Source organism: Oncorhynchus nerka, linkage group LG26, assembly GCF_034236695.1.
Source record: "Oncorhynchus nerka isolate Pitt River linkage group LG26, Oner_Uvic_2.0, whole genome shotgun sequence".
Classification (NCBI taxonomy): Eukaryota; Metazoa; Chordata; class Actinopteri; order Salmoniformes; family Salmonidae; genus Oncorhynchus; species Oncorhynchus nerka.
The window spans coordinates 22,971,691-22,998,324 of record NC_088421.1 but is presented as its reverse complement, the minus strand read 5'-3'; the positions used below and the strand labels follow the sequence as shown (position 1 = coordinate 22,998,324).

The 26,634-nt window shown below is 44.3% G+C and overlaps 1 protein-coding gene across 1 annotated transcript in view; it reads left to right on the top strand.

Moving 5' to 3' along the window:
* Positions 1 to 5,485: 5,485 nt before the first annotated feature.
* LOC115122271 (synaptotagmin-C-like) overlaps positions 5,486 to 26,634 on the top strand; it is a 34,061-nt gene continuing 12,912 nt past the window's right edge. The window contains exons 1-6 of the mRNA XM_029651467.2: positions 5,486 to 5,904; positions 10,883 to 11,269; positions 12,045 to 12,159; positions 18,654 to 18,836; positions 21,931 to 22,057; positions 22,643 to 22,861. Coding sequence (XP_029507327.2) covers positions 5,757 to 5,904; positions 10,883 to 11,269; positions 12,045 to 12,159; positions 18,654 to 18,836; positions 21,931 to 22,057; positions 22,643 to 22,861 — 1,179 coding nt within the window. The 5' untranslated portion in view covers positions 5,486 to 5,756. The remainder of the gene's footprint in view (positions 5,905 to 10,882; positions 11,270 to 12,044; positions 12,160 to 18,653; positions 18,837 to 21,930; positions 22,058 to 22,642; positions 22,862 to 26,634) is intronic.

Sequence of the window (26,634 nt, the reverse complement as noted above, 5' to 3'; positions counted from 1 at the left end):
TGGTAGAGTAGAGGAGAGGATGGTAGAGTAGAGTAGAGGATGGTAGAGGAGAGGAGAGGATGGTAGAGTAGAGTAGAGGATGGTAGAGTAGAGGATGGTAGAGTAGAGGAGAGGATGGTAGAGTAGAGTAGAGGATGGTAGAGTAGAGTAGAGGAGAGGATGGTAAAGGAGAGGAGAGGATGCTAGAGGAGAGTAGAGGATGGTAGAGTAGAGTAGAGGATGGTAGAGTAGAGGATGGTAGAGTAGAGTAGAGGATGGTAGAGTAGAGGATGGTAGAGTAGAGGATGGTAGAGTAGAGTAGAGGATGGTAGAGGAGAGAGAGGAGAGGATGGTAGAGTAGAGTAGAGGATGGTAGAGTAGAGTAGAGGATGGTAGAGTAGAGTAGAGTAGAGGATGGTAGAGTAGAGTAGAGGATGGTAGAGTAGAGAAGAGGATGGTAAAGGAGAGGAGAGGATGGTAGAGTAGAGTAGAGGATGGTAGAGTAGAGTAGATTATGGTAGAGTAGAGTAGAGGATGATAGAGTAGAGTAGAGGATGGTAGAGTAGAGTAGAGGATGGTAGAGTAGAGGATGGTAGAGTAGAGTAGAGGATGGTAGAGTAGAGAAGAGGATGGTAAAGGAGAGGAGAGGATGGTAGAGGAGAGTAGAGGATGGTAGAGTAGAGTAGATGATGGTAGAGTAGAGGATGGTAGAGTAGAGAAGAGGATGGTAGAGGAGAGTAGAGGATGGTAGAGTAGAGTAGATGATGGTAGAGTAGAGGATGGTAGAGTAGAGTAGATGATGGTAGAGTAGAGGATGGTAGAGGAGAGGAGATTAATCAAACACTCTGCATATGGTGGAATATCCTGTTGCTTTTTAAGCTACTAGATGTGTAACATCATAATAGGTCATCTTTCCTCAGGAGATAACAAAACGTTCCTGAAAGTAATGAGAGGTAGATTTGAGATGACTACAGGTAAAAGATAACAAAACGTTCCTGAAAGTAATGAGAGGTAGATTTGAGATGACTACAGGTAAAAGATAACAAAACGTTCCTGAAAGTAATGAGAGGTAGATTTGAGATGACTACAGGTAAAAGATAACAAAACGTTCCTGAAAGTAATGAGAGGTAGATTTGAGATGACTACAGGTAAAAGATAACAAAACGTTCCTGAAAGTAATGAGAGGTAGATTTGAGATGACTACAGGTAAAAGATAACAAAACATTCCTGAAAGTAATGAGAGGTAGATTTGAGATGACTACAGGTAAAAGATAACAAAAAGAAGAGGGAGGTAATAGAAAATAATCCCATCAGCTTCATTGAGATGCGGCTGAAACATCCCATTAGCTGTACCTCATGGATTACCTCTCTTTGTCTCTTCTTGCATCGTGCAAATTTTCACACAACCTGTCTTTGCTCATTTACATTTTCTCTCACTCAAACACATCGTTTTTCAGACAGAGCGTTACTTCGAATAGCAAAGGAATTCTGTTAAAAGGTAACAGTTGCTGAGCCTGTAGAGTGAAAGTCAGCCGTGCAAATGAGAAGGAGACGATGGAATCTTCTAAACCCATCCAAATGTTTGATTTGTCTCTGAAAGTAATCCAAACTGCTTCACCCTTTGGTCGAATTCACCACTTCTGTTGCGGTGAAAGGAAAAGGGAAGTCCCTCAAGAAAGACTGACGTCTGATGTGAAATAATGTGCAATATTTCAAAGGACGTGCTGACATTACCATAATCTCTGCATAATAGTCGCCACACAGCAGGTAATGTGATATTATACTAATTTTGACATAATGCAAAGCTGTGATGTTGAACGTATTCTGTATGAGAGACATACTGTGTCAGGCTCAGGTGTGATGCCTTCCTTTGAAGAGGAAACCCAGTGAATGAGCTGAGATTTGCGCTCCTCTCCTATGATCCCCTGTGTGTGAAATGCATGCTTTTTGGGTTTCAATGTGTCACAGTTCACACATTCACTCCTCTCCTCCTCTTTTTGGCTTTTCTTAACAAATGAACAAACTGGCACAACCTCAGAGATTCATCACACTCTAGAGAGAGAGAAGGCCCCGAGAGCATGCCCAGAATCAGTTGTCCCAAAGCAAATACAAGCCTCACCCATTATAGGCCCAAAGAAACATCTGGCCTAAAACCAGTGCTTAGGTACACTTTCAGTCAACATCATTCATCACATGTTAAATGTGTTTAGCTGGAGGGGGTCTCTGATTGGACAGTGACTTTACTAACCATCTGTTTTTTGCCATAAGATTGGGCAGTAGCCTTGGTTATCCGTCTCTGACCTTAGTGGGCGCCTGGCTGCTCTCTGCGACATGATTGGACAGTGACCTTACTGGTGCCAGATTAATGTTTTGTGATTGGAACGTGACCTTCCTGGTTCCCGAGTCCATGTTGGGTGTTTGAGCAGTGAATTTACCACCATTTTGTGATTGGACAGTGACCTCACACCACTTACCTATTCTCTGTTGTTTGATTGGACAGTGACCTTCCTGGTTGCCTAGTCTGTCTATTGTGATTGGACAGAGCACGTCCTTGGTTTTCCAGTCTCTGTAGTGTGATTAGACAAATACCTTCCCCGCTGTCCCGTCGCTGTAGTGCGATTGGACAGTGACCTTCCTGGTTGACCGGTCTCTGTTGGTGTATTGGTTGCCTAAGGTTATTGATTTAAAACAGGGCAGCAGTCAATGGAATGTCTGTGGGAGGTTTGTGTTCCTTTGTGGCTGTGAGCGTCTCAGTATAGAGTGTTGTATGGATGAGTCTGTACGTGTCTGATATTTATCAGTAAATAATGAGGCTCTGTAAATATTTTGCTTCTAGTAAATTGCACAGCCAGAGCTTGATTACTATTGTTGCTATGTCACCAACACTGCCTCCTGCTCCATTCCATTCCTTTCTACTTACCTTTCATCTCCTCCTCTCCCTCCTTTCATCTGATGTCCATATCGCTCCTTTCTCTCCCCTCTTTCTCATACCATCTCATTCTCTCTCACAGACACATCCATACACATTCCCTTTCTCATACCATCTCATTCTCTCTCACAGACACATCCATACACATTCCCTTTCTCATACCATCTCATTCTCTCTCACAGACACATCCATACACATTCCCTTTCTCATACCATCTCATTCTCTCTCACAGACACATCCATACACATTCCCTTTCTCATACCATCTCATTCTCTCTCACAGACACATCCATACACATTCTCTTTCTCATACCATCTCATTCTCTCTCACAGACACATCCATACACATTCTCTTTCTCTCCCCTCTCTTGTCCTGCCCCCCCCCCCGATGTTCTTGCTGCCATTTGAGAGGACCAGTTTGGTGCCAGACAGCCATTCCTCAGATTGAGATATGCTGGGTTTTAAAGTCACACTCAGAAAGATTTACTATCTCAGTCTGGATGGAGGGGAGTGGAGCGGGGATACAGACTGGGGTGTTGGGTTGGGGGTAGCGTTTTAATATGCTAATCTCAGGCTAATTTTTTACAATGGAGCGAGCTGAGACGGACAGATAAATGGACCTGGTTGAGTCTGAGTTTCCTTTCTGAACCTGTTCCAGACGAATTGACGGACCTAATATGCCTATCAGAAGTTTTCAGATAGAGAGAAAGAGTGTGATTGAGAGAGAGGGAGAGAGAGAAGGAGAAATGGCACCAACATGTCCTGTCCTGAGTCTTGTCCTGATTGAAATGGGTCTCTTCTTAACGCTGTGATGGATTGATGGATTGATGGCCAGGGAGATAGATGGACAAAAAAAGCAACACTTTGCTAGGGAGGTTGTCAGTCACTGCACAAAGACTGATGCTGACATTTCACAGAACCAGACTCATCAAATGATAAATAGATGTTCCTTTGGCCGAACCGGGTTCTCATTGGACAAGTGGGCCTACCTCTCACTGATACGACGTCTCATTGGACGTTCTGGCAGCAGACACCTCACTGATGAGAAATCTTATTACAGTATGCCAGCTATTACCGTGAATGTAGACATTCATTCATTTATGTATTTTTAGACATATTTCTACCATATATCCCTGCAGACACACAGACCGTGAGAAAGGGAGAGAGCTATAGAGAACGAGAAAGTTGGGGCATTGACCTGCTTTTTGGAGACAGAATGAGTTCAAAACAAAGGGAGAATGTTAAGGAGCTCTGGAAATAGAGTTCTCTGAGAAAAGGACAAAGAGGACAAAACGTCTGTCTGTATGTGCACTGAAACACTAACAGTCCTGGGATTTTACATTCTGTGTACTACTGAGAGCATCCAAACAACAAGAGACAAATTCAATGTAATACCCCTTGTGTAACCATTGTAATAGAATCTCTATCACAATCTCTGTGGATTTTGTTCTTGACCTCATTCAGTAATGTGTTGTCATTGTCTTTCAGGTGATGTTGGAGCCATTTATAAGACATTCTATGAATCTAGGTTGGAGGAAAACCAGGAAAACTACTACATTCCATTGAATCTGCTTGGAACTACATTACCCAGAGCTGAACCGTGCTCTAAATGCTGTTAGAGTTTATCCCTATCTCTGTGACAGAAGAAGAAGAACACAAACTAGTAGAAGGTTATGCATTTGTTGGAAGCATAACCAAGTGTTGTTGAGCTGTATATTGGTGGAGAAGACATTTCAAACATGACAGGGACTCCTAGGCTTTACAAACAACTCTAATACAGGTATGTTGACATAAAACAGAAATAAAAATGTACCATAAACCAGGTTTCCATCCAACCATTAAACGCAGATGAATTACCTGACGTAAAAAAAAAAGTCAAGGCTGATGGAAACAGGAAATGTCCGACAGACAATTTGTTCATTCGACATGTTGGGATCTTTTTTGTGTCTGTAAAACTAGTTATCTGAGAAATGGTAACGGGAACGCCTTCATGCACAAATATTGATATAATAACCATCATATCGAAAATAAACTTGGAGTCACACGATGACCTCCCACCACGACATGGAAGAGCAGGACAGGTTTACAGGCAGATCATGAACTTCACATGGTGGTTAAGTGCACGTTGATCCTGCAAATTTCCAAGAAGATAAATATCGAGGGTAGGCTATTATTTTAATTCTGGGGATATGATGATCGGTGCTTGGCTGCCAATTATCATATCAGTGAACTTGTCTAGAGAGCATGCGCCAAAACCTGATTGGCCAAGTATGCTATTTATCGCAACAGTTTTTGTGACAAAACCATCGGTACTCCATTTAATTGACATGTTTTATCCAGTACATGGGAACTTAACCTCAAAAGTGATTTTTACCACACACAGACGTTTATCCACAATGGGTTAGTTTGATGGAAACTCACCTCTGGTGGGAAAATGCACATATTGTTTTATACAGATTTGAGAATATTTGCATGAAAATCTGTCACCAATTGGTACAATGATAACAGTACCTATTTATACATCATCTTTCAGCTTCTTTTTCCTAATCTTTTCCGTTCATTCCTCTCAGGAAAAGACAAAGGGGTGGGTTTGGCTCACACATTTATGGGCGTGTCAGACATGGAGGGTCTCTGCTAGACTCCGCCTAAGTAGACAGCACCTGACAGAGCCCCTCCCCTTATTCCTGGATTGGTCCAATCTCCACCGGCCCCACCCATTTCTCCAGACCCTCCAAGGAACGTGGCCGGATCGAACCTCTTCTCACCCAGGTGCCGTCCGTTTGGTGAGGGCGGCGAGGGCTGTGCTGTGATTGGTTGACTGCGGGTGGGAGTGCAATGCGGATTGGAGGATGTCGGGGGACTGGGATGAAGACCACCTGTGTAAGAAGGCACTCACTCTGGTGGAGGAGTTGTGCTTACACTCCTCAGCGAAGGACAGCCATGAAGCCAGCTGCCGAGACTTCGTCTACATGATGAGGGGACAGCAGCACGAAACAGGTAACAACATAGTAACATACAGGAATCATTCACAAACACTAACATACACTAACATACAGGAATCATTCACAAACACTAACATACACTAACATACAGGAATCATTCACAAACACTAACATACACTAACATACAGGAATCATTCACAAACACTAACATACACTAACATACAGGAATCATTCACATACACTAACATACAGTAACATACAGGAATCATTCACATACACTAACATACAGTAACATACAGGAATCATTCACATACACTAACATACAGTAACATACAGGAATCATTCACATACACTAACATACAGTAACATACAGGAATCATTAACAACACAGTAACATACAGTAACATACAGGAATCATTAGCAACAAACTAACATACAGTAACATACAGGAATCATTAACAACACAGTAACATACAGTAACATACAGGAATCATTAACAACACAGTAACATACAGGAATCATTAACAACACAGTAACATACAGGAATCATTAGCAACACACTAACATACTGTAACATACAGGAATCATTAACAACACACTAACATACAGTAATATATAGTAATCATTAACAACACACTAACACACAGTAACATACAGGAATCATTAACAACACAGTAACATACAGGAATCATTAACAACACAGTAACCTCCTGGGTGGCGCAGTGGTTAAGGGCGCTGTACTGCAGCGCCAGCTGTGCCACCAGAGACTCTGGGTTCGCGCCCAGGCTGTGTCGTAACCGGCCGCGACCGTGAGGTCCGTGGGGCGACGCACAATTGGCATACTGTCGTCCGGGGTAGGGAGGGATTGGCCGGTAGGGATATCCTTGTCTCATCGTGCACCAGCGACTCCTGTGGCGCAGTGCACGCTACCAAGGTTGCCAGGTGCACAGTGTTTCCTCTGACACATTGGTGCGGCTGGCTTCTGGGTTGGATGCGCGCTGTGTTAAGAAGCAGTGCGGCTTGGTTGGGTTGTGTATCGGAGGATGCATGACTGTCTCTCCTGAGCCTGTACGGGAGTTGTAGCGATGAGACAAGATAGTAGAGACGAGACAATTGGATACCACAAAATTGGGGAGAAAAAGGGGGTAAAAAATAAAAATCATTAATCATTAACAACACACTAACATACAGTAACATACAGGAATCATTCACATACAGTAACATACAGGAATCATTAACAACATAGTAACATACAGTAACATACAGGAATCATTAACAACACAGTACCCATACAGGAATCATTATAAACACAGTAGCATACAGGAATCCTTAACAACACACAGTAACATACATGAATCATTATAAACACTCCAACATACAGTAACATACAAAAACATACAGGAATAGTTAACAACACACTAACAGTAACATACAGTAACATACAGGAATCATTAACAACACACTAACATACAGTAACATACAGGAATCATTAACAACACACTAACATACAGTAACATACAGTAACATACAGGAATCATTAACAACACACTAACATACAGTAACATACAGGAATCATTAGCAACACACTAACACACAGTAACATACAGTAACATACAGGAATCATTAACAACACACAAACACACAGTAACATACAGTAACATACAGGAATCATTAACAACACAGTAACATACAGGAATCATTATAAACACAGTAACATACAGGAATCATTAACAACACAGTAACATACAGGAATCATTAACAACACACTAACATACAGTAACATACAGTAATCATTAACAGAGTAACATACAGGGATCATTAACAACACAATAACATACAGTAACATACAGGAATCATTAACACACACTAACATACAGGAATCATTAACAACACAGTAACAAACAGTAACATACAAGAATCATTAACAACACAGTGACAAACAGTAACATACAAGAATCATTAACAACACAGTAACATACATGAATCATTAACAACACAGTAACATACAGGAATCATTAGCCATGTGTAGGACATGGAGGTGTTTCTGTCCAAGTGACATTAGCAAGACAAAATGCCAGGAAAAACTCCTGGCCGTAGTAATGTGTATTGTGGGATAGAGCAGAATATCCTGAAGAAGAGTTATTATCTGGGTTCTGATGCCAGGGTTGCCCTGAGGGGCTGGCTAGCACTCCCACAACAAATCAGGGCACCTCCGGAACACTTTGAAATATTCATGAGACATTTCCAAATTGATAACGAAGGTCCAGCCCTCTGTTTATAGGGCAAACCAAAGAGTCCAAGTGCAATCCCAACCTGGCTAATTGTAAATATGGAGCATCGTCCCAGATCCCTTTGAATGAATTCTACACAGCAGAGTGGATGAGTGGTGGCGCTAGCTAGCTGCAGTCCCAGCAGCATTCTGGTCCTGTGTGGATTCTCATGGAGAGGTTTTGGAGCGGTAGAAGTGGTAGAAATGTGCAGTAGTGGAGATTAGAGGGGATGCGTGTGGATCAGTGTGCTGTAGTGTAGATTAGGCTGGATCTGCTGCATGGAGCACCTAGAGATTTGTGTGACACAGTGCAGGATGTCATCATGCAGTGGGTTTGGTGGGAGGCGTTAGCGGATAGCCTCTGGGTAATGACGTGATAAACCAAAGCAAGGGCCTCTGGGCAGTACAGGATCCGCCATCCGTCGCCTGTCTGTCAATCAATGGTTTGTGTAAGCAGGGTGGGTGTGAGCTGTTTGATGTTCTGCCTGAAAAACTCCCAGTCGGATACATCACTTACTGATTGACAGCCGGTGTCAATCTGCCCCCCATGCTGGGTTTCTGTCTCAGAAGAACCACCCCCGCCAAGCTACCCCCACACACACACACACACACACACACACACACACACACACACACACACACACACACACACACACACACAAACACACACACACACACACACACACACACACACACACACACACACGTTAACGGTTAGGCTGTGTGGTTTAGGACTGACCTATGAGCACCTCCTGAAAGACTAATGAATAAACAACGTTTTCCTGCTGACAGTCTCCCCCCACACACAGCCCTGTCTTATCTATGCTCCCTGAGTTGCCACACACACACACAAACATGCACAAACACACGCATGTAGAGACACACACATACTGTTATTCTCTCTCTCTCTCTAAATCCTCGTTGCCTTGTTTGTCCTCCATCTCTCTCCATCATTCTTTCTCTCTTCATCATTATCTCTTTTTGTTTTCTTCTGTGGCGTGGCATGTTGGTAGATGTTGACTATATTAACCTGGCTGTATCCTTCTGAATGTGACCAGTCAGCCAATATGTCTGCTTCAACATGGTTACCAATCTGTCTCTATCTGGCCCGCCCCTACAGCCTCTCTCCTCTCCTCTCCCCCCTCTCTTCTCTCAGAATCTCCCTCTCTCTCGTATCATGCTCTACACCTATTCCCTCTGTCCTTATTTCTTCTTCCCTTTTTTCTTTCTCATTCCCCCGCTCATTTTCTTTCCCACCACCTCTTTCGTTCCACCTCTCTTCTCTCCCTTAGGGCTCCTCTCCCCTTTCTCTCTTCTCTCTCTCTCTCTCTCTCTCTCTCTCTCTCTCTCTCTCTTTCTCTCTCTCTCACTCTCCCTCTTTCTCTCTGATCATATCCTTTGAACAAGTGCTGATTAATGTCATACATAGACTGATGAATAATACACAACAGTGAGCGAGAGGAGAGAGAGAGGGAGAGAGAGAGAGGAGAGGAGGGGAAGAATGATGGAGAAAGGGCGGAAGAAGGAGAGAAAAGAAGGGAGAGAGAGAAGGAGAATAGGGGGAGAGATGGGCGAGAGAGGGGCTAAATAAGAGAGCACGGAAAAAGGAGAGCAATGGAGGATGTGAGAGAAGACTAAAGAAAGGGGGAAGAGATGGAGAGAGAGAGACAGAAGGAAGGCGTAGAGAATTCCAGGAGATGCACCCTAGGGGTAGAGGAGTGTCTCGCACTGGCTGCTGTTGTCTCATTTACTCATTTACTCTCAGTCTCGTTGTCAGTGAGTTATAGATATAGTTTCAATATCTTTTGAATGATTGAACAATGTTTGTGTCTTTGTCATGCCCACAAAGCCACTTCGGATTGAATCGAGGAAAGACAGAGCCAGGGAAAGGAAGGGAGAGGGTGAAGGAAAGATAGATAAACAGATGCACAAAAAAGAGAGACGGAGATAGGAAGAGAGGGGGAGAGAGAGGGGGAAGGAAAGATGGGGAGACCGAGAGACAGAAAGATTAAGAGGGATAGGAGGAGATAGGGAGGGTGATAGAAAGAGAGGGATGGGGAAGGAAAAATAGAGAGATGGACAGACAAAAAGAGAGAGAGCGATAGAAAGACAGCTAAAGAGAGACATACTCCAGGTCCAATACTGATCGCTCAACACCCAGACAACGGCCTCAGGTGATTGGCAGGCCTCTGGTCTGTGTATTGGATAGGGCTGGAGGAGCTGTCCACCAGACTGGTGCTGAAACCATGCTTTTTTACTTATTTTTTTTCTCTCACCAGGATGACTCATCCCCCCCCCGTTTCCCCTCAGACAAAATATTTTAGCCGTCAGTGATTAAAAGCTCATAACCACGAGCATAGGCCTAATCACATCACAGGAAATATCATTGTGGGTGTTAGTGTTTTTATTGTGGTGTTATCAGTCCACCAACGTTTGTTCGTGTTTAAGCTGCCATATTCAAAATGGGTATATTAGCATCTGAAGCGGCGTATCACATTACTCTCACAGTGTGTTGTCCCTCTGCTCTGATGATGTGGGATTTAGTGGATTTTGGGCTGATAGGGGCTATTTGTGATGAGGAGTGGAAAAAGGAGGCTTAATTGAGAGAATAAACTATGTGAAGGATACTGAATAATGTGACATGAGGCTTTTTGGTATTTTAGATGATGAGGTTGAAGTATTGAGTCTTCATCCATCATTACCAAACAAACTCACCCTCTGTCTCTCTTCTCTCCATCCTTCCCTCTCTCCTCTCGTCCTCCAGAGATCTCTGTCAGCCTGTTGTCGGTGATTGTGACATTCTGCGGGATCGTCCTTCTCTCAGTCTCTCTCTTTGTCTCCTGGAAGCTCTGTTGGTTGCCATGGCGAGACAAGGAGGGTGGGGGCCTGAGCTTGACATCAGGGCTGATGCCCGGGGGTGTGGGTGGGATGGGCGGCAGTGGGGGGGCCTCCCTCCTACCTCCTGTCATGCAGAGGAAGGCGTCCCACTCCTCACTCTACCCCTCCCTGGCCCAGTCCCAGCAGCATCACCCCCACTTCTCTGACCTGGTGGGGGTGGAGAGTGGCCAGGGGGTGGGGGGCGTGGTGGGAGGCCCGGAGCAGACCCAGGAACACTCCTACCTGGACATGGACTCCTACCCCAACAACGCTGGTGAGAAGGAATGCCTGATCTCACCCCACTGATACTGGAGTGGCTTTATTATAGCATGTGTACAGAGTTTGCGTCATATAATGCCTTGGTCGATGTTTTAAGTCTTGTACTATAGCAACATATCATATTTATATCTACAAAATGTTCTGTAATATATTACATTTTAACTCCACTGATGGTATGTCTAGCCAGAGTATTATTAACACATCTTGAAATGGTGCGGCACATTGCTAAATGCACTACAACCCCCCCATAGGCTGAAGAAATAAGACACAACAATCTCTTTACAGTAGAACCAGCTTCACTTTCTATACAAACACCTCTTTTCTCTCTCTCTCTCTCTCTTTCTCTCTCTGTCTCTCTCTCTCCCTCTCTGTCTCTCTCTCTATCTCTCTGTCTCTCTCTCTGTCGCTCTCTCCCTCTGTCTCTCTCTCTATCTCTCTGTCTCTCTCTCTCTCTCTTTCTCTCTCTGTCTCTGTCTCTCTCTCTATCTCTCTGTCTCTTTCTGTCTCTCTCCCTCTGTCTCTCTCTCTATCTCTCTGTCTCTCTATCTCTCTCTCTCTCTCTCTCTCTCTCTGTCTCTGTCTCTGTCTCTGTCTCTTTCTCTCTCTCTGTCTCTGTCTCTCTCTCTCTCTCTCTATCTCTCTGTCTCTCTCTCTGTCGCTCTCTCCCTCTGTCTCTCTCTCTATCTCTCTGTCTCTCTCTCTCTCTCTCTCTCTCTCTCTCTCTCTCTCTCTCTCTCTCTGTCTCTGTCTCTGTCTCTGTCTCTCTCTAGGGAATCTTAAATTGAGCCAGACGTCTCCAGAGTTGCCCCCCACCACTGAGGGGGGAGCCGCCCCACCCCACAAAGACATGCCCAATGCCCACTCCCAGCAGCAGGTCACTGCACGGTCAGTACTGTAATGTGTGTGTGTGCTTGTTTGCTTGTGTGTGTTCTCTGTGTTGGTGATTACAAAGAGGTTATGGTATATGTAGTGAATTTGTGTGTGATTGATCAAAATATGCAGGATGTGATATATCTATCTATCTATAAACTCAGCAAAAAAAGAAACGTCCTCTCACTGTTAACTATTTTCAGCAAACTTAACATGTGTAAATATGTGTATGAACATAAGATTCAACAACTGAGACACAAACTGAACAAGTTCCACAGACATGTGACTAACAGAAATGTAATAATGTGTCCCTGGACAAAGGGTGGGGGTCAAAATCAAAAATAACAGTCAGTATCAGGAGAGGCCACCAACTGCATTAAGTACTGCAGTGCATCTCCTCCTCATGGACTGCACCAGAACCTGACCAGTTCTTGCTGTGAGATGTTACCCCACTTCCACCAAGGCACCTGCAAGTTCCCAGACATTTCTGGGGGGAATGGCCCTAGCACTCACCCTCTGATCCAACAGGTCCCAGATGTGCTCAATGGGATTGAGATCCGGGCTCTTCGCTGGCCATGGCAGAACACTAACATTCCTATCTTGCAGGAAATCGAGCACAGGACGAGCAGAATGGCTGGTGGCATTGTCATGCTGGAGGGTCATGTCAAGATGAGCCTGCAGGAAGGGTACCACATGAGGGAGGAGGATGTCTTCCCTGTAACGCACAACATTGCCTGCAATGACAACAAGCTCAGTCCGATGATGCTGTGACACACCGCCCCAGACCATGACGGACCCTCAAATCGATCCCGCTCCAGAGTACAGGCCTCGATGTAACGCTCATTCCTTCGACGATAAACGCGAATCCGACCATCACCCCTGGTGAGACAAAACCGCGACTCGTCAGTGAAGAGCACTTTTTGCCAGTCCTGTCTGGTCCAGCGACGGTGGATTTGTGCCCATAGTTGTTGCCGGTGATGTCTGGTGAGGACCTGCAATACAACAGCCCCCGCCTACAAGCCCTCAGTCCAGCCTCTCTCAGCCTATTGTGGACAGTCTGAGCACTGATGGAGGGATTGTGCGTTCCTGGTGTAACTTGGGCAGTTGCTGTTGCCATCCTGTACCTGTCCCGCAGGTGTGATGTTCGGATGTACCGATCCTGTGCAGGTGTTGTTACACGTGGTCTGCCACTGTGAGGACGATCAGCTGTCCGTCCTGTCTCCCTGTAGCGCTGTCTTAGGCATCTCACAGTACGGATGTTGCAATTTATTGTCCTGGCCACATCTTCAGTCCTCATGCCTTCTTGCAGCATGCCTAAGGCACATTCACGCAGATGAGCAGGGACCCTGGGCATCTTTCTTTTGGTGTTTTTCAGAGTCAGTAGAAAGGCGTCTTTAGTGTCCTAAGTTTTCAGAACTGTGACCTTAATTGCCTACCGTCTGTAAGCTATTAGTGTCTTAATGACCCTTCCACAGGTGCATGTTCATGAATTGTTTATGGTTCATTGAACAAGCATGGAAAACAGTGTTTAAACCCTTTACAATGAAGATCTGTGAAGTCATTTGGATTTTTACGAATTATCTTTGAAAGACAGGGTCCTGAAAAAGGGACGTTTCTTTTCTTTCTGAGTTTATATCTATATCTATGGAAAGTATTCAGACCCCTTGACTTTTTCCACATTTTGTTATGTTACATCCTTATTCTAAAATGTATTAAATCATTTTTTGCCCTCATAAATCCTAACACAATACCCCATAATGACAAAGCGAAAACAGGTTTTTAGAAATGTTTGCAAATGTATTCAAAATAATAAACAGAAATACCTTATTTACATAAGTATTCAGACCCTTTGCTATGAGACTCAAAATTGAGATCAGATGCATCCTGATTCCATTGATCATCCTTAAGATGTTTCTACAACTTGATTAGAGTCCACCTGTGGTAAATTCAATTGATTGGACATGATTTGGAAAGGCACACACCTGTCTATATAAGGTCCCACAGTTGACAGTGCATGTCAGAGCAAAAACCAAACCATGAGGTCGAAGGAATTGTCTGTAGAGCTCCGTGTCCAGGCACAGATCTGAGGAATGGTACAAAATCATTTCTGCAGCATTGAAGGTCCTCAAGAACACAGTTTCCACCATTTTTAAATGGAAGAAGTTAGGAACCACCAAGACTCTTCCTAGAGCCGGCCTCCTTGCCAAACTGAGCAATTGGGGAAGAAGGGCCTTGGTCAGGGAGGTGACTAAGAACCCGATGGTCACTTTGATTGAGCTCCAGAGTTATCCTTTGGAGATGGGAGAACCTTTCAGAAGGAAAACCATCTCTGCAGCACTCCACCAATCCAAGTGGCCAGACGGAAGCCACTCCTCAGTAAAAGGCACATAACAGCCCGCTTGGCGTTTACCAAAAGACACCTAAAGACCATGAGAAACAAGACTCGCTGGTCTGATGAAACCAAGATTTAACTCTTTGGCCTGAATGCCAAGTGGCACGTCTGGAGGAAACCTGGAACCATGTAAAGCATGGTGGTGGCAGCATCATGCTGTGGGAATGTTTTTCAGCAGCAGGGACTGGGAGACTAGTCAGGATCGAGGAAAAGATGAATGGAGCAAAGTACAGAAGTACAGAGAGATCCTTGATGAAAACCTGCTCCAGAGCGCTCAGGACCTCAGACTGGGGCGATGGTTCACCTTCCAACCTTAAGCATACAGTCAAGACAATGCACGAGTGGCTTCGGGACAAGTCCTTGAATGTCTTTGAGTGGCCCAGTCAGAGCCCAGACTCGATCAAACATCTCTGGAGAGACCTGAAAATAGCTGTGCAGCGATGCTCCCCATCCAACCTGACAGAGCTTGAGGATCTACAGAGAAGAATGGGAGAAACTCACCAAATACAGGTGTGCCAAGCTTGTAGCGTCATACCTAGGAAGACTTGAGGCTGTAATCTCTGCCAAAGATGCTTCAACAAAGTATTGAGTAAAGGGTCTGAATACTAGTTTTTTTTTCATATATATAAATTTGAAAAATGTCTAAACCTGTTTTTGCTTTGGAATGATGGGGTATTGTGTGTAGATTGATGAGGGGGGGAAAACTATTTAATCCATTTTTGAATAAGGCTGTAAAGTAACAAAATGTGGGGGAAAATCAATTTTTACTATTTTCTACATTGTAGAATAATAGTGAAGGCATCAAAACTATGAAATAACACATATGGAATCATGTAGTAACCACAAAGTGTTAAACAAATCATAATATATTTGATATTTGATATTCGTTAAAGTAGCCACCATTTGCCTTTGCACACTCTTTCTTCAAGTGCATTTGCACTATGATGAAACTGGCTCTCATGAGGACCGTCACAGGAAAGTAAGAGCCAGAGTTACCTCTGCTGCAAAGGACAAGTTCATTGGAGTTACCAGCCTCAGAAATTGCAGCCCAAATAAATGCTTCAGAGTTCAAGTAGCAGGCACATCTCAACATCAACTGTTCAGAGGAGACTGTGTGAATCAGGCCTTCATGGTTGAATTGCTGCACAGAAACCACTACTCAAGGACACCAATAAGAAGAAGAGACTTGCTTGGGCCAAGAAACATGAGCAATGGACAATTGGAAATCTGTCCTTTGGTCTGATGAGTCCAAATTTGAGATTTTTGGTTCCAACCGCCGTGTCTTTGTGAGAGTCAAAGTAGGTGAACAGGTGATCTCCACATGTGTGGTTCCCAACGTGAAGTATGGAGGAGGGGGTGTGATGGTGTGGCGGTGCTTTGCAGGTGACACTTGTCAGTGATTTATTTAGAATTCAAGGCACACTTAACCACCATGGCTACCACAGCATTCTGCAGCGAAATGCCATCCCATCTGGTTTGCACTTAGTGGGACTATCATTTATTTTTCATCAGGACAATGACCCAACACAGCTCCAGGCTGTGTAAGGGCTATTTGACCAAGAAGGAGTGATGGAGCGCTGCATCAGATGACATGGCCTCCACAATTACCCGATCTCAACCCACTTGAGATGGTTTGGGATGAGTTGGACCGCAGAGTGAAGGAAAAGCAGCCAACAAGTGCTAGGCATATGTGTGAACTCCTTCAAGACTGTTGGAAAGGCATTCCTCATGAAGCTGGTTGAGAGAATGCTAAAAGTGTACAACGCTGTCATGAAGGCAAAGGGTGGCTACTTTGAAGAATTTTAAATCTAAAATATATTTTGATTTGTTAACACTTTTTTGGTTACTACATGATTCCCTATGTGTTATTTCAAAGTTGTGATGTCTTCAATATTATTATACAATGTTGAAAATAGTAAAAATAAAGAAAACCCCTTGAATGAGTAGGTGTGTCCAAATGTTCAACTGGTACTGTATATATTTTTAAGTATGTGATAATTATATTATCTAAGGGTCATCACATTTCTGTGATTGGTTGTCTAGTGTATACATTTTCTGAGTGTTCTGAGTATTAACCCTGTCTGTCTCTCCAGTGAATGTATGTCTGTGAATTAACCCTATCGATCTTTTTGTGCGGGGCTATTTTTTTTCCAACCCTGTTTCTATTTTTGATGTAAATGCCATGTTATAGAAGGGTCCAGACACCTTTTTTGTGATTTCACTTGCTTTTGGGAAATTTACCCCAAACATGCAAATCACTTCCTCATCCTGGTTGTGCAGTACGGGGGCCCTGAAAAAAACATGAAAAAAGGCTCCAAAAAACACCCAAATACATATTTTTTAGAAACGGCAAAGCTCTCAGTATAGTGATGCAGGTCTTTAGATGTGGTACACGTGAAAATGTGTCATTACGAACATTATCCATAACGTTATATTCCATTTTGTAGCGACTCGAGCGATACTACGTCCATTCTACAGGCAACTGACAAAATAAAGGAAACACTTGAGTAAATGAGGGATACAAAGTATATTGAAAGCATGATTCCATATGTGTTATTTCATAGTTTTGATGTCTTCACTATTATTCTGCAATGTACTTCCACACAGTAGGTTCCAGGCATTTGTAGAACCATTGAAGCTGTTCTGGCGGCTCGTGGAAGTCCAGCGCCCTATTAAGACACTTTATTATGGAGTTTCCTTTAAATCAAATCAAATCAAATGTATTTATATAGCCCTTCGTACATCAGCTGATATATCAGTGCTGTACAGAAACCCAGCCTAAAACCCCAACAGCAAGCAATGCAGGTGTATAAGCACGGTGACTAGGAAAAACTACCTAGAAAGGCCAAAACCTAGGAAGAAACCTAGAGAGGAACCAAGCTATGAGCGGTGGCCAGTTCTCTTCTGGCTGTGCCGGGTGGAGATTGTAATAGAACAGGGCCAAGATGTTCAAATGTTCATAAATGACCAGCATGGTCAAATAATAATAATCACAGTAGTTGTCGAGGGTGCAACAAGTCAGCACCTCAGGAGTAAATGTCAGTTGGCTTTTCATAGCCGATCATTGAGAGTATCTCTACTGATCCTGCTGTCTCTAGAGAGTTGAAAACTTGGGACAGGTAGCGCGTCCGTTGAACAGGTCAGCGTTCCATAGCCGCAGGCAGAACAGTGGAAGCTAGAGCAGCAGCACGGCCAGGTCGACTGGGGACAGCAAGGAGTCATCATGCCAGGTAGTCCTAGGGTTCAGGTCCTCTGAGAGAGAGAGGGAAAGAAAGAGATAAAGATAGAATTAGAGAGAGCATACTTAAATTCACACAGGACACCAGATAAGACAGGAGAAATACTCCAGATATAACAGACTGACCCTAGCCCCCCAACACATAAACTACTGCAGCATAAATACTGGAGGCTGAGACAGGAGGGGTCAGGAGACACTGTGGCCCCATCCGATGATACCCCCGGACAGGGCCAAACAGGCAGGATATAACCCCACCCACTTTGCCATAGTACAGCCCCCACACCACTAGAGGGATATCTTCAACCACCAACTTACCATCCTGAGACAAGGCCGAGTATAGCCCACAAAGATCTCCGCCACGGCACAACCCAAGGGGGGGGGCGCCAACCCATTTAATTTGGCAGTTACCTATAGCAGCAGTCTAAACAGAGAATGGAGCAGGTGGTTTGGGGAAATGGCTCAAGTAGCACAAAATGGAATACAACATTGCCGATAAAATTCGTAATGACACAATTTCATATGTACAACATCGAAAGACCTGCATCACTATACTGAGAACGTTTCCGTTTCTAAAAGGATGTATGTGGGTGTTTTTGGAGCATTTGTACTGCACAACGAGGATAATGAAGGGTTTTTCTGTTTGGGGTAAGTTTCTCAAAAACAACTGAAATCACAAAAAAGGTGTCTGGACCCTTCTATAACATGCCATTTACTTTAAACATGTAGATGTGGTTGTAAAAAAGGTGTCTGGACCCTTCTATAACATGCCATTTACTTTAAACATGTAGATGTGGTTGTAAAAAAGGTAACTTCTCCTTTAACCCTGTCTGTCTCTTCAGTGAGTGTTAATGTGTCTATTAAGCCCTTCTCTCTCCCCAGGCCCAAGCCCATGACTCACCAGTTGTCCAGCCCTGATTTCCATGGTGAGGAGAAGAGCGAGCAGGTGACCAGCATTGGCCAAATCAAACCGGAACTCTACAGACTGCGTGGGGGCGACCAGGGGGAAGGGAAACCGGGGGACAATTGTGGCAAGATCAGCTTCCTCCTGCGCTACGCCTTCAAGTGAGTGAACCGATTCACTTAATTAAACCTCTTCACACCTAGGTCTGGGTGCACTGTTAATATATACATTACATTAAGGCTTAGACAGAGGATCAACAGCTGCTCTGTCATCACAGCTGAGTTAAGGTACTTGCCCTAGAAACTCTATCATTGCAGTGTCAAGTATCACACAGTGGGCAGTTTTTATCACCAATATATACTTTTACATTATGGACTAAATAGTGTACACAAGATAGATAGATAGACATTGTTATTGTAATTGTCTAATTTTCCATACCTTGAGTGCATTAGTCATGCATGCCTCCGTTGCAGGTTTACTGCAGCACTGGCTCTGTTTATGTAAATGGTGGACGTGCCCCCCTCCGGAGGGTTGAAGATGGGAAGATGGAGGGAGGACAGAGAGGAGGGAGAGATCAGGGGCAGTGTAGTACAGTCTGCTAGGTCAATCTCGGTCTCAGTCTATCTGTGGCTCTGTGGCTGCCTGGTGGGGTCCTTTCTTTCTGCCGTCACACAGAGAAACATTACAATGGAGAAAGAAAGTGCTGATGTTTGAAAAACAAGGGAGTGAGAGGCAGTTAGGGTCATGAATTATATATGGTGAGCTACTTTAAACAGCAGACCCTGTCAACACATAATAACACCAGACTTATAGCACGAATTACAGACACACACAGAGGGAGGGAGGGAGGGAGGGAGGGAGGGAGGGGGAGGGAGGGAGGGAGGGAGAGAGGGAGGGAGGGAGGGAGGGAGGGGAGGGAGGGAGGGAGGGAGGGAGAGGAGGGAGGGAGGAGGGAGAGGGAGGGAGGGAGGGAGGGAGAGGGAGGGAGGGAGGGAGAGAGGGAGGGAGGGAGGGAGGGAGGGGGAGGGAGGGAGGGAGGGAGGGAGAGGGGAGGGAGGGAGGGAGGAGGGAGAGGGAGGGAGGGAGGGAGGGGAGGGAGGGAGGGAGGGAGGGAGGGAGGGAGGGAGGGAGGGAGGGGGAGGGAGGGAGAGGGGAGGGAGGGGGAGGGAGGGAGGGAGGAGGGGAGGGAGGGGGAGGGAGGGAGGGAGGAGGGAGAGGGGAGGGAGGGAGGGAGGGAGGGAGGGAGGGAGGGAGAGAGGGAGGGAGGGAGGGAGAGAGGGAGGGGGGAGGGAGGGAGGGAGGGAGGAGGGAGGGAGGGAGAGAGGGAGAGAGGGAGGGAGGGAGAGAGGGAGGGAGGGAGGGAGGGAGGATGCTGTTGGTGTATCTCTACCTGTACCTACATGAAATACTACCTCACGTCACAAGATCATTTGTTCTGCTCTGCTTTCTGACACACTGTGAATCTTTGTTAGAAAATCTAGAGAGAGAGGAGACAGACAGAGAGAGCGGGAGAGAGAGAAGGAGAGAGAGATAATGTGTCACCTTCTCTTCACACTGTTAGCACTGTGTGGGATAATTGTAATGTATTTACCATACATCAATGTTAACGTGCTAGACCCGAGCACATTTGGGGAATAGCAGTCAGGACAACAATGTCAATTTTCCCTCGGCCCTTTGGGAAATGTATTTTCTATTGACACTGTAGTTAAAAGCTGACACTAGTGCTGTGGGAATAGGGTGGTTTCCAGCCATTGTCTGTGAGGAATAGTATAGCGAATTTCCCTCTGACACATCAGTAATAGGTGTATTTTCTGCCGAGTGCTTCTGGGACCATGTTAGTAGGCCGTCATTGTAAATAAGAATTTGTTCTTAACTGACTTGCCAAGTTAAATAAAGGTTAAATATATATATATATATATATTTTAAAGGTTGTCTTTTGTTCCTGCTCTTTGTTGTCTTGATGTTAAAACGGACATGTGAGAGTAGGAACACTGCAGTGTTTGTTGTTGTAATGAGGTAATGTTGTTGAATGTGACATGCCATCAGGGACAGCTTTTATACAGGACTCACCTGGCAGTTTCAATTATGCTTTATAAAACTACACTGCTCATAGTCATAAGGACTACAGTTCCCAACACGTACTGACAGTGTGTATAGACTTCTAAGCGGAGATGATACTGGACTTAAAGTAAGTAGATAGACTTAAGAAATACTAATTGGACATGTTTCTCTGATTAACGTGTTTATCCAATTTAAATATAACTTCCTAATTTACTAATGACGGTATTAATCTTATCCCTGATTTGATGCGATTGTAGGATTGGCATGTTTACCTGATTTCCTTAATTGGACGTGTTTGTATGATAAACATTAAACCTGATTGGATGCAATCGTGTCGTCAACAGGCTTATCTCAGTCCTGATTAGGCCAGATGATTAAACAGTGTCTTAGTCTGAGCTGCTATTGGCTATAGCCTGGTGGTGCTCTCTTCCCCAGAGTTCACGCTGTGCTACTAAAGGCCCGTAATGAAGTGGTGACACGCTCGTTAACACAGAAAGGCAGGGTATAATGAGGTCTGAGTAAAGGCCTGCCAGCCATCTTCACTCTCTTAATTAAATCCCTCATAAGTAGTTCTGCAGACAGACCACTGGACGTAGGCGGTTTAGATGGACGTCTTTGCCCGTGTGTGTATGCATGTGTATATGTGCAAGACTGTGTATGTGTGTGTGCGGGCGTGTGTGTATGCATGTGTATATGTGCAAGACTGTGTATGTGTGTGTGCGGGCGTGTGTGTATACATGTGTATATGTGCAAGACTGTGTATGTGTGTGTGCGGGCGTGTGTGTGTGTGTGTGTGTGACCCAGACTGACCATAACACAGTGGAATAGTCTACTATGGGGAGTATTAATGGCTTGGCTTCTCTCCCTGGAACTGCTGGAGCCAATCTGTAGCTTTGTAGCAATGGATTATGCTACTTGTAGAAGTTGCTCTCATTCACAGATCTACCTTCCTCACATTCCCCATTAGTAGGGAGTAAACCTTTAAATCAGTGTCACGGGCTGCTTCATCCTAGACCTCAATGGATCCCCATCGACCCACTCCATAGATACAACATACTCTCCTAACCACTGTCTCTCTATCTACTCTGTCGCCCTATGTCTGTCCAGATCAGTTTGACATATAGATCGTGTTGTGTGTGTGTGTCCCAGACGGTGAGTCTAACATAGATTGTATATGTGTGTCCTCGTCTGCAGTACAGAGCAGCTAGTGGTGAAGATCCTGAAGGCTGTAGACCTGGCTGCCAAGGACGCCAACGGCTTCTCAGACCCCTACGTTAAGATCTACCTACTGCCAGACAGGAAGAAGAAGTTCCAGACCAAGGTAACACATTTATCAAGCCTGATCCCAGATCTGTTTGTGCTGTCTTGCCAATGACCATAAATACCTTGGAAGAGTGCAAACAGATCTGGGATTAGGCTGTCATTTATTACACCTGTCAGTTTTCACACAAATTGAAGGCACAGTAAAATACTAACCCGACAAATGTGTAGTTTCACTCTGATGCCAATTGAGAAATGTGTTCATGCATAACTTGGAGTTCTGTGTGAATCCTCCATTGATGTCACTCAAGAGATTTGTGTATGCATTACCACGAGAGATTTGTGCGGAGTTTCATTGCCGTTTCTCAAGTTGGGATTTGATTCTAAATTACTATCAGTAATTTATTATAATTTATAAATGCGTAGTCTCCTCCCTTACTCATTGGAATGATCTGATATTTCGTTCAGCCTAATCTGAATAAATATGTTAGGCTGTCTAGCAGACTCTCTTGCAGACTCTCTTGTTGACTCTTGTCCTCTCTCTCACTCTCTCCCCCTCTCCCTCTCCTCCCCCTTTCTCCCCCTTCACCTCTTTACCTCTATACCGCTCTCCCTCCTCAATTGCCCCCTCTCCTTTCTCCCACAGGTCCACAGAAAGACCCTAAACCCTATCTTCAACGAGACGTTCCAGTTCGGTGTCCCCCTGGCAGAGCTGCACTCCCGGAAGCTACACTTCTCTGTCTACGACTTTGACCGCTTCTCCAGACACGACCTGATTGGCCAGGTGGTTGTGGACAACCTTCTGGACTTCAGCGAGGGCACAGGGGAAAAGCCTGTCTGGAGGGACATAGTGGAGGGCACTGCGGTGAGAGAGAGCCCATGCCTGACACCATAATGCCAACGCAATGCCACCACTATGTTACCATGATGACACCACTATACCACTATAATATCACCACTATGCCACTATAATGCCACCACTATGGCACTATAATGCCACCACTATGCCACTATAATGCCACCACTATGCCACCACTATGCCACTACAATGCCAACATTAATGCTATAATGCTACCACTATACCACCAATATACCACTATAATGCTACCACTATACCGCCACTATAATGTCACCACTATACCACCACTATGCCACCAATATGCCACTATAATGCCATCACTGTACCACCACTATACCACTATAATGCCACCGCTATGCCACTATAATTATACCACCACTATAATGCCACTATAATACCACCACTATAATGCCAGTATAATGCCGCCGCTGTGCCACTATAATGCCACCACTATGCCACTATAATGTCACCACTATGCCACTATAATGCTACCAATATGCCACTATAATGCCACCACTATACCACCACTATGCCATTATAATGCCGCCGCTGTGCCACTATAATGTCACCGCTATGCCACTATAATGCTACCAATATGCCACTATAATGCCACCACTATACCACCACTATGCCACTATAATGTCACCACTATGCCACTATAATGCTACCAATATGCCACTATAATGCCACCACTATACCACCACTATGCCATTATAATGCCGCCGCTGTGCCACTATAATGTCACCGCTATGCCACTATAATGCTACCAATATGCCACTATAATGCCACCACTATACCACCACTATGCCGCTATAATGTCACCACTATTCCACTATAATGTCACCACTATTCCACTATAATGCTACCACAATACCATTACTATGCCACTATAATGCTACTACTATACCACTACTATGCCACTATAATGTTGCCACTATACCACCACTATGCCACCAATATACCACTATAATGCTACCACTATACCACCAATATGCCACTATAATGCCACCACTGTACCACCACTATGCCACTATAATGCCACCACTATGCCACTATAATGCCACCGCTATGCCACTATAATGTCACTACTATGCCACTATAATGCCACCACTATATCACCACTATGCCACTATAATGCCACCACTATATCACCACTATGCCACTATAATGCTACCACTATACTACAACTATGCCACTATAATGCCACCACTATGCCACTATAATGTCACCACTATACCACCACTATGCCACCAATATACCACTATAATGCTATCACTATACCGCCACTATAATGTCACCACTATACCACCACTATGCCACCAATATACCACTATAATGCTACCACTATACCACCAATATACCACTATAATGCTACCACTATACCGCCACTATAATGTCACCACTATACCACCACTATGCCACCAATATGCCACTATAATGCCACCACTGTACCACCACTATACCACTATAATGCCACCGCTATGCCACTATAATTATACCACCACTATAATGCCACTATAATACCACCACTATAATGCCACTATAATGCCACCGCTATGCCACTATAATTATACCACCACTATAATGCCACTATAATACCACCACTATACCACCACTATAATGCCACCACTGTACCACCACTATACCACTATAATGCCACCGCTATGCCACTATAATTATACCACCACTATAATGCCACTATAATACCACCACTATAATGCCACTATAATGCCGCCGCTGTGCCACTATAATGTCACCGCCATGCCACTATAATGCCATTGCTATGCCACTATAACGCCACTATAATGTCACCAGTATACCACCACTATACCACTATAATGCTACCAATATGCCACTATAATGCCACCACTATACCACCACTATGCCATTATAATGCCACCACTATGCCGCTATAATGTCACCACTATTCCACTATAATGCTACCACAATACCATTACTATGCCACTATAATGCTACCACTATGCCACTATAATGCCACTATAATCTCACCACTATACCACCACTATGCCATCAATATACCACTATAATGCCACCACTGTATCACCACTATGCCACTATAATGTCACCACTATACCACCAATATGCCACTATAATGCCACCACTGTACCACCACTATGCCACTATAATGCCACCACTATGCCACTATAATGCCACCGCTATGCCACTATAATGTCACTACTATTCCACTATAATGCCACCACTATACCACCAATATGCCACTATAATGCCACCACTGTATCACCACTATGCCACTATAATGTCACCACTATACCACCAATATGCCACTATAATGCCACCACTGTACCACCACTATGCCACTATAATGCCACCACTATAATGCCACCGCTATGCCACTATAATGTCACTACTATGCCACCATAATGCCACCACTATATCACCACTATGCCACTATAATGTTACCACTATACTACCACTATGCCACTATAATGCCACCACTATGCCACTATAATGTCACCACTATACCACCACTATGCCACCAATATACCACTATAATGCTATCACTATACCGTCACTAAGTTTCAACTGTTCTGCCTTATTATTATTCGACCATGCTGGTAATTTATGAACATTTGAACATCTTGGCCATGTTCTGTTATAATCTCCACCCGGCACAGCCAGAAGAGGACTGGCCACCCCACATAGCCTGGTTCCTCTCTAGGTTTCTTCCTAGGTTTTGGCCTTTCTAGGGAGTTTTTCCTAGCCACCGTGCTTCTACACCTGCATTGCTTGCTGTTTGGGGTTTTAGGTTGGGTTTCTGTACAGCACTTTGAGATATCAGCTGATGTACGAAGGGCTATATAAATAAAATGGATTTGATTTGATTTGATAATGTCACCACTATACCACCACTATGCCACCAATATGCCACTATAATGCCACCACTGTACCACCACTATGCCACTATAATGCCACCGCTATGCCACTATAATTATAATGCCACTATAATACCACCATTATAATGCCACTATAATGTCACCACTATACCACCACTATGCCACCAATATACCACTATAATGCTACCACTATACCACCACTATAATGTCACCACCATACCACCACTATGCCACCAATATGCCACTATAATGCCACCACTGTACCAACACTATACCACTATAATGCCACCACTATACCACCACTATGCCATTATAATGCCACCACTATGCCGCTATAATGTCACCACTATTCCACTATAATGCCACCACTATTCCACTATAATGCTACCACAATACCATTACTATGCCACTATAATGCTACTACTATACCACCACTATGCCACTATACCGCCACTATAATGTCACCACTATACCACCACTATACCACCAATATGCCACTATAATGCCACCACTGTACCACCACTATGCCACTATAATGCCACCACTATGCCACTATAATGGCACCGCTATGCCACTATAATGTCACTACTATACCACTATAATGCCACCACTATATCACCACTATGCCACTATAATGCTACCACTATACTACCACTATGCCACTATAATGCCACCACTATGCCACTATAATGTCACCACTATACCACCACTATGCCACCAATATACCACTATAATGCTATCACTATATCGCCACTATAATGTCACCACTATACCACCACTATGCCACCAATATGCCACTATAATGCCACCACTGTACCACCACTATGCCACTATAATGCCACCGCTATGCCACTATAATTATAATGGCACTATAATACCACCATTATAATGCCACTATAATGT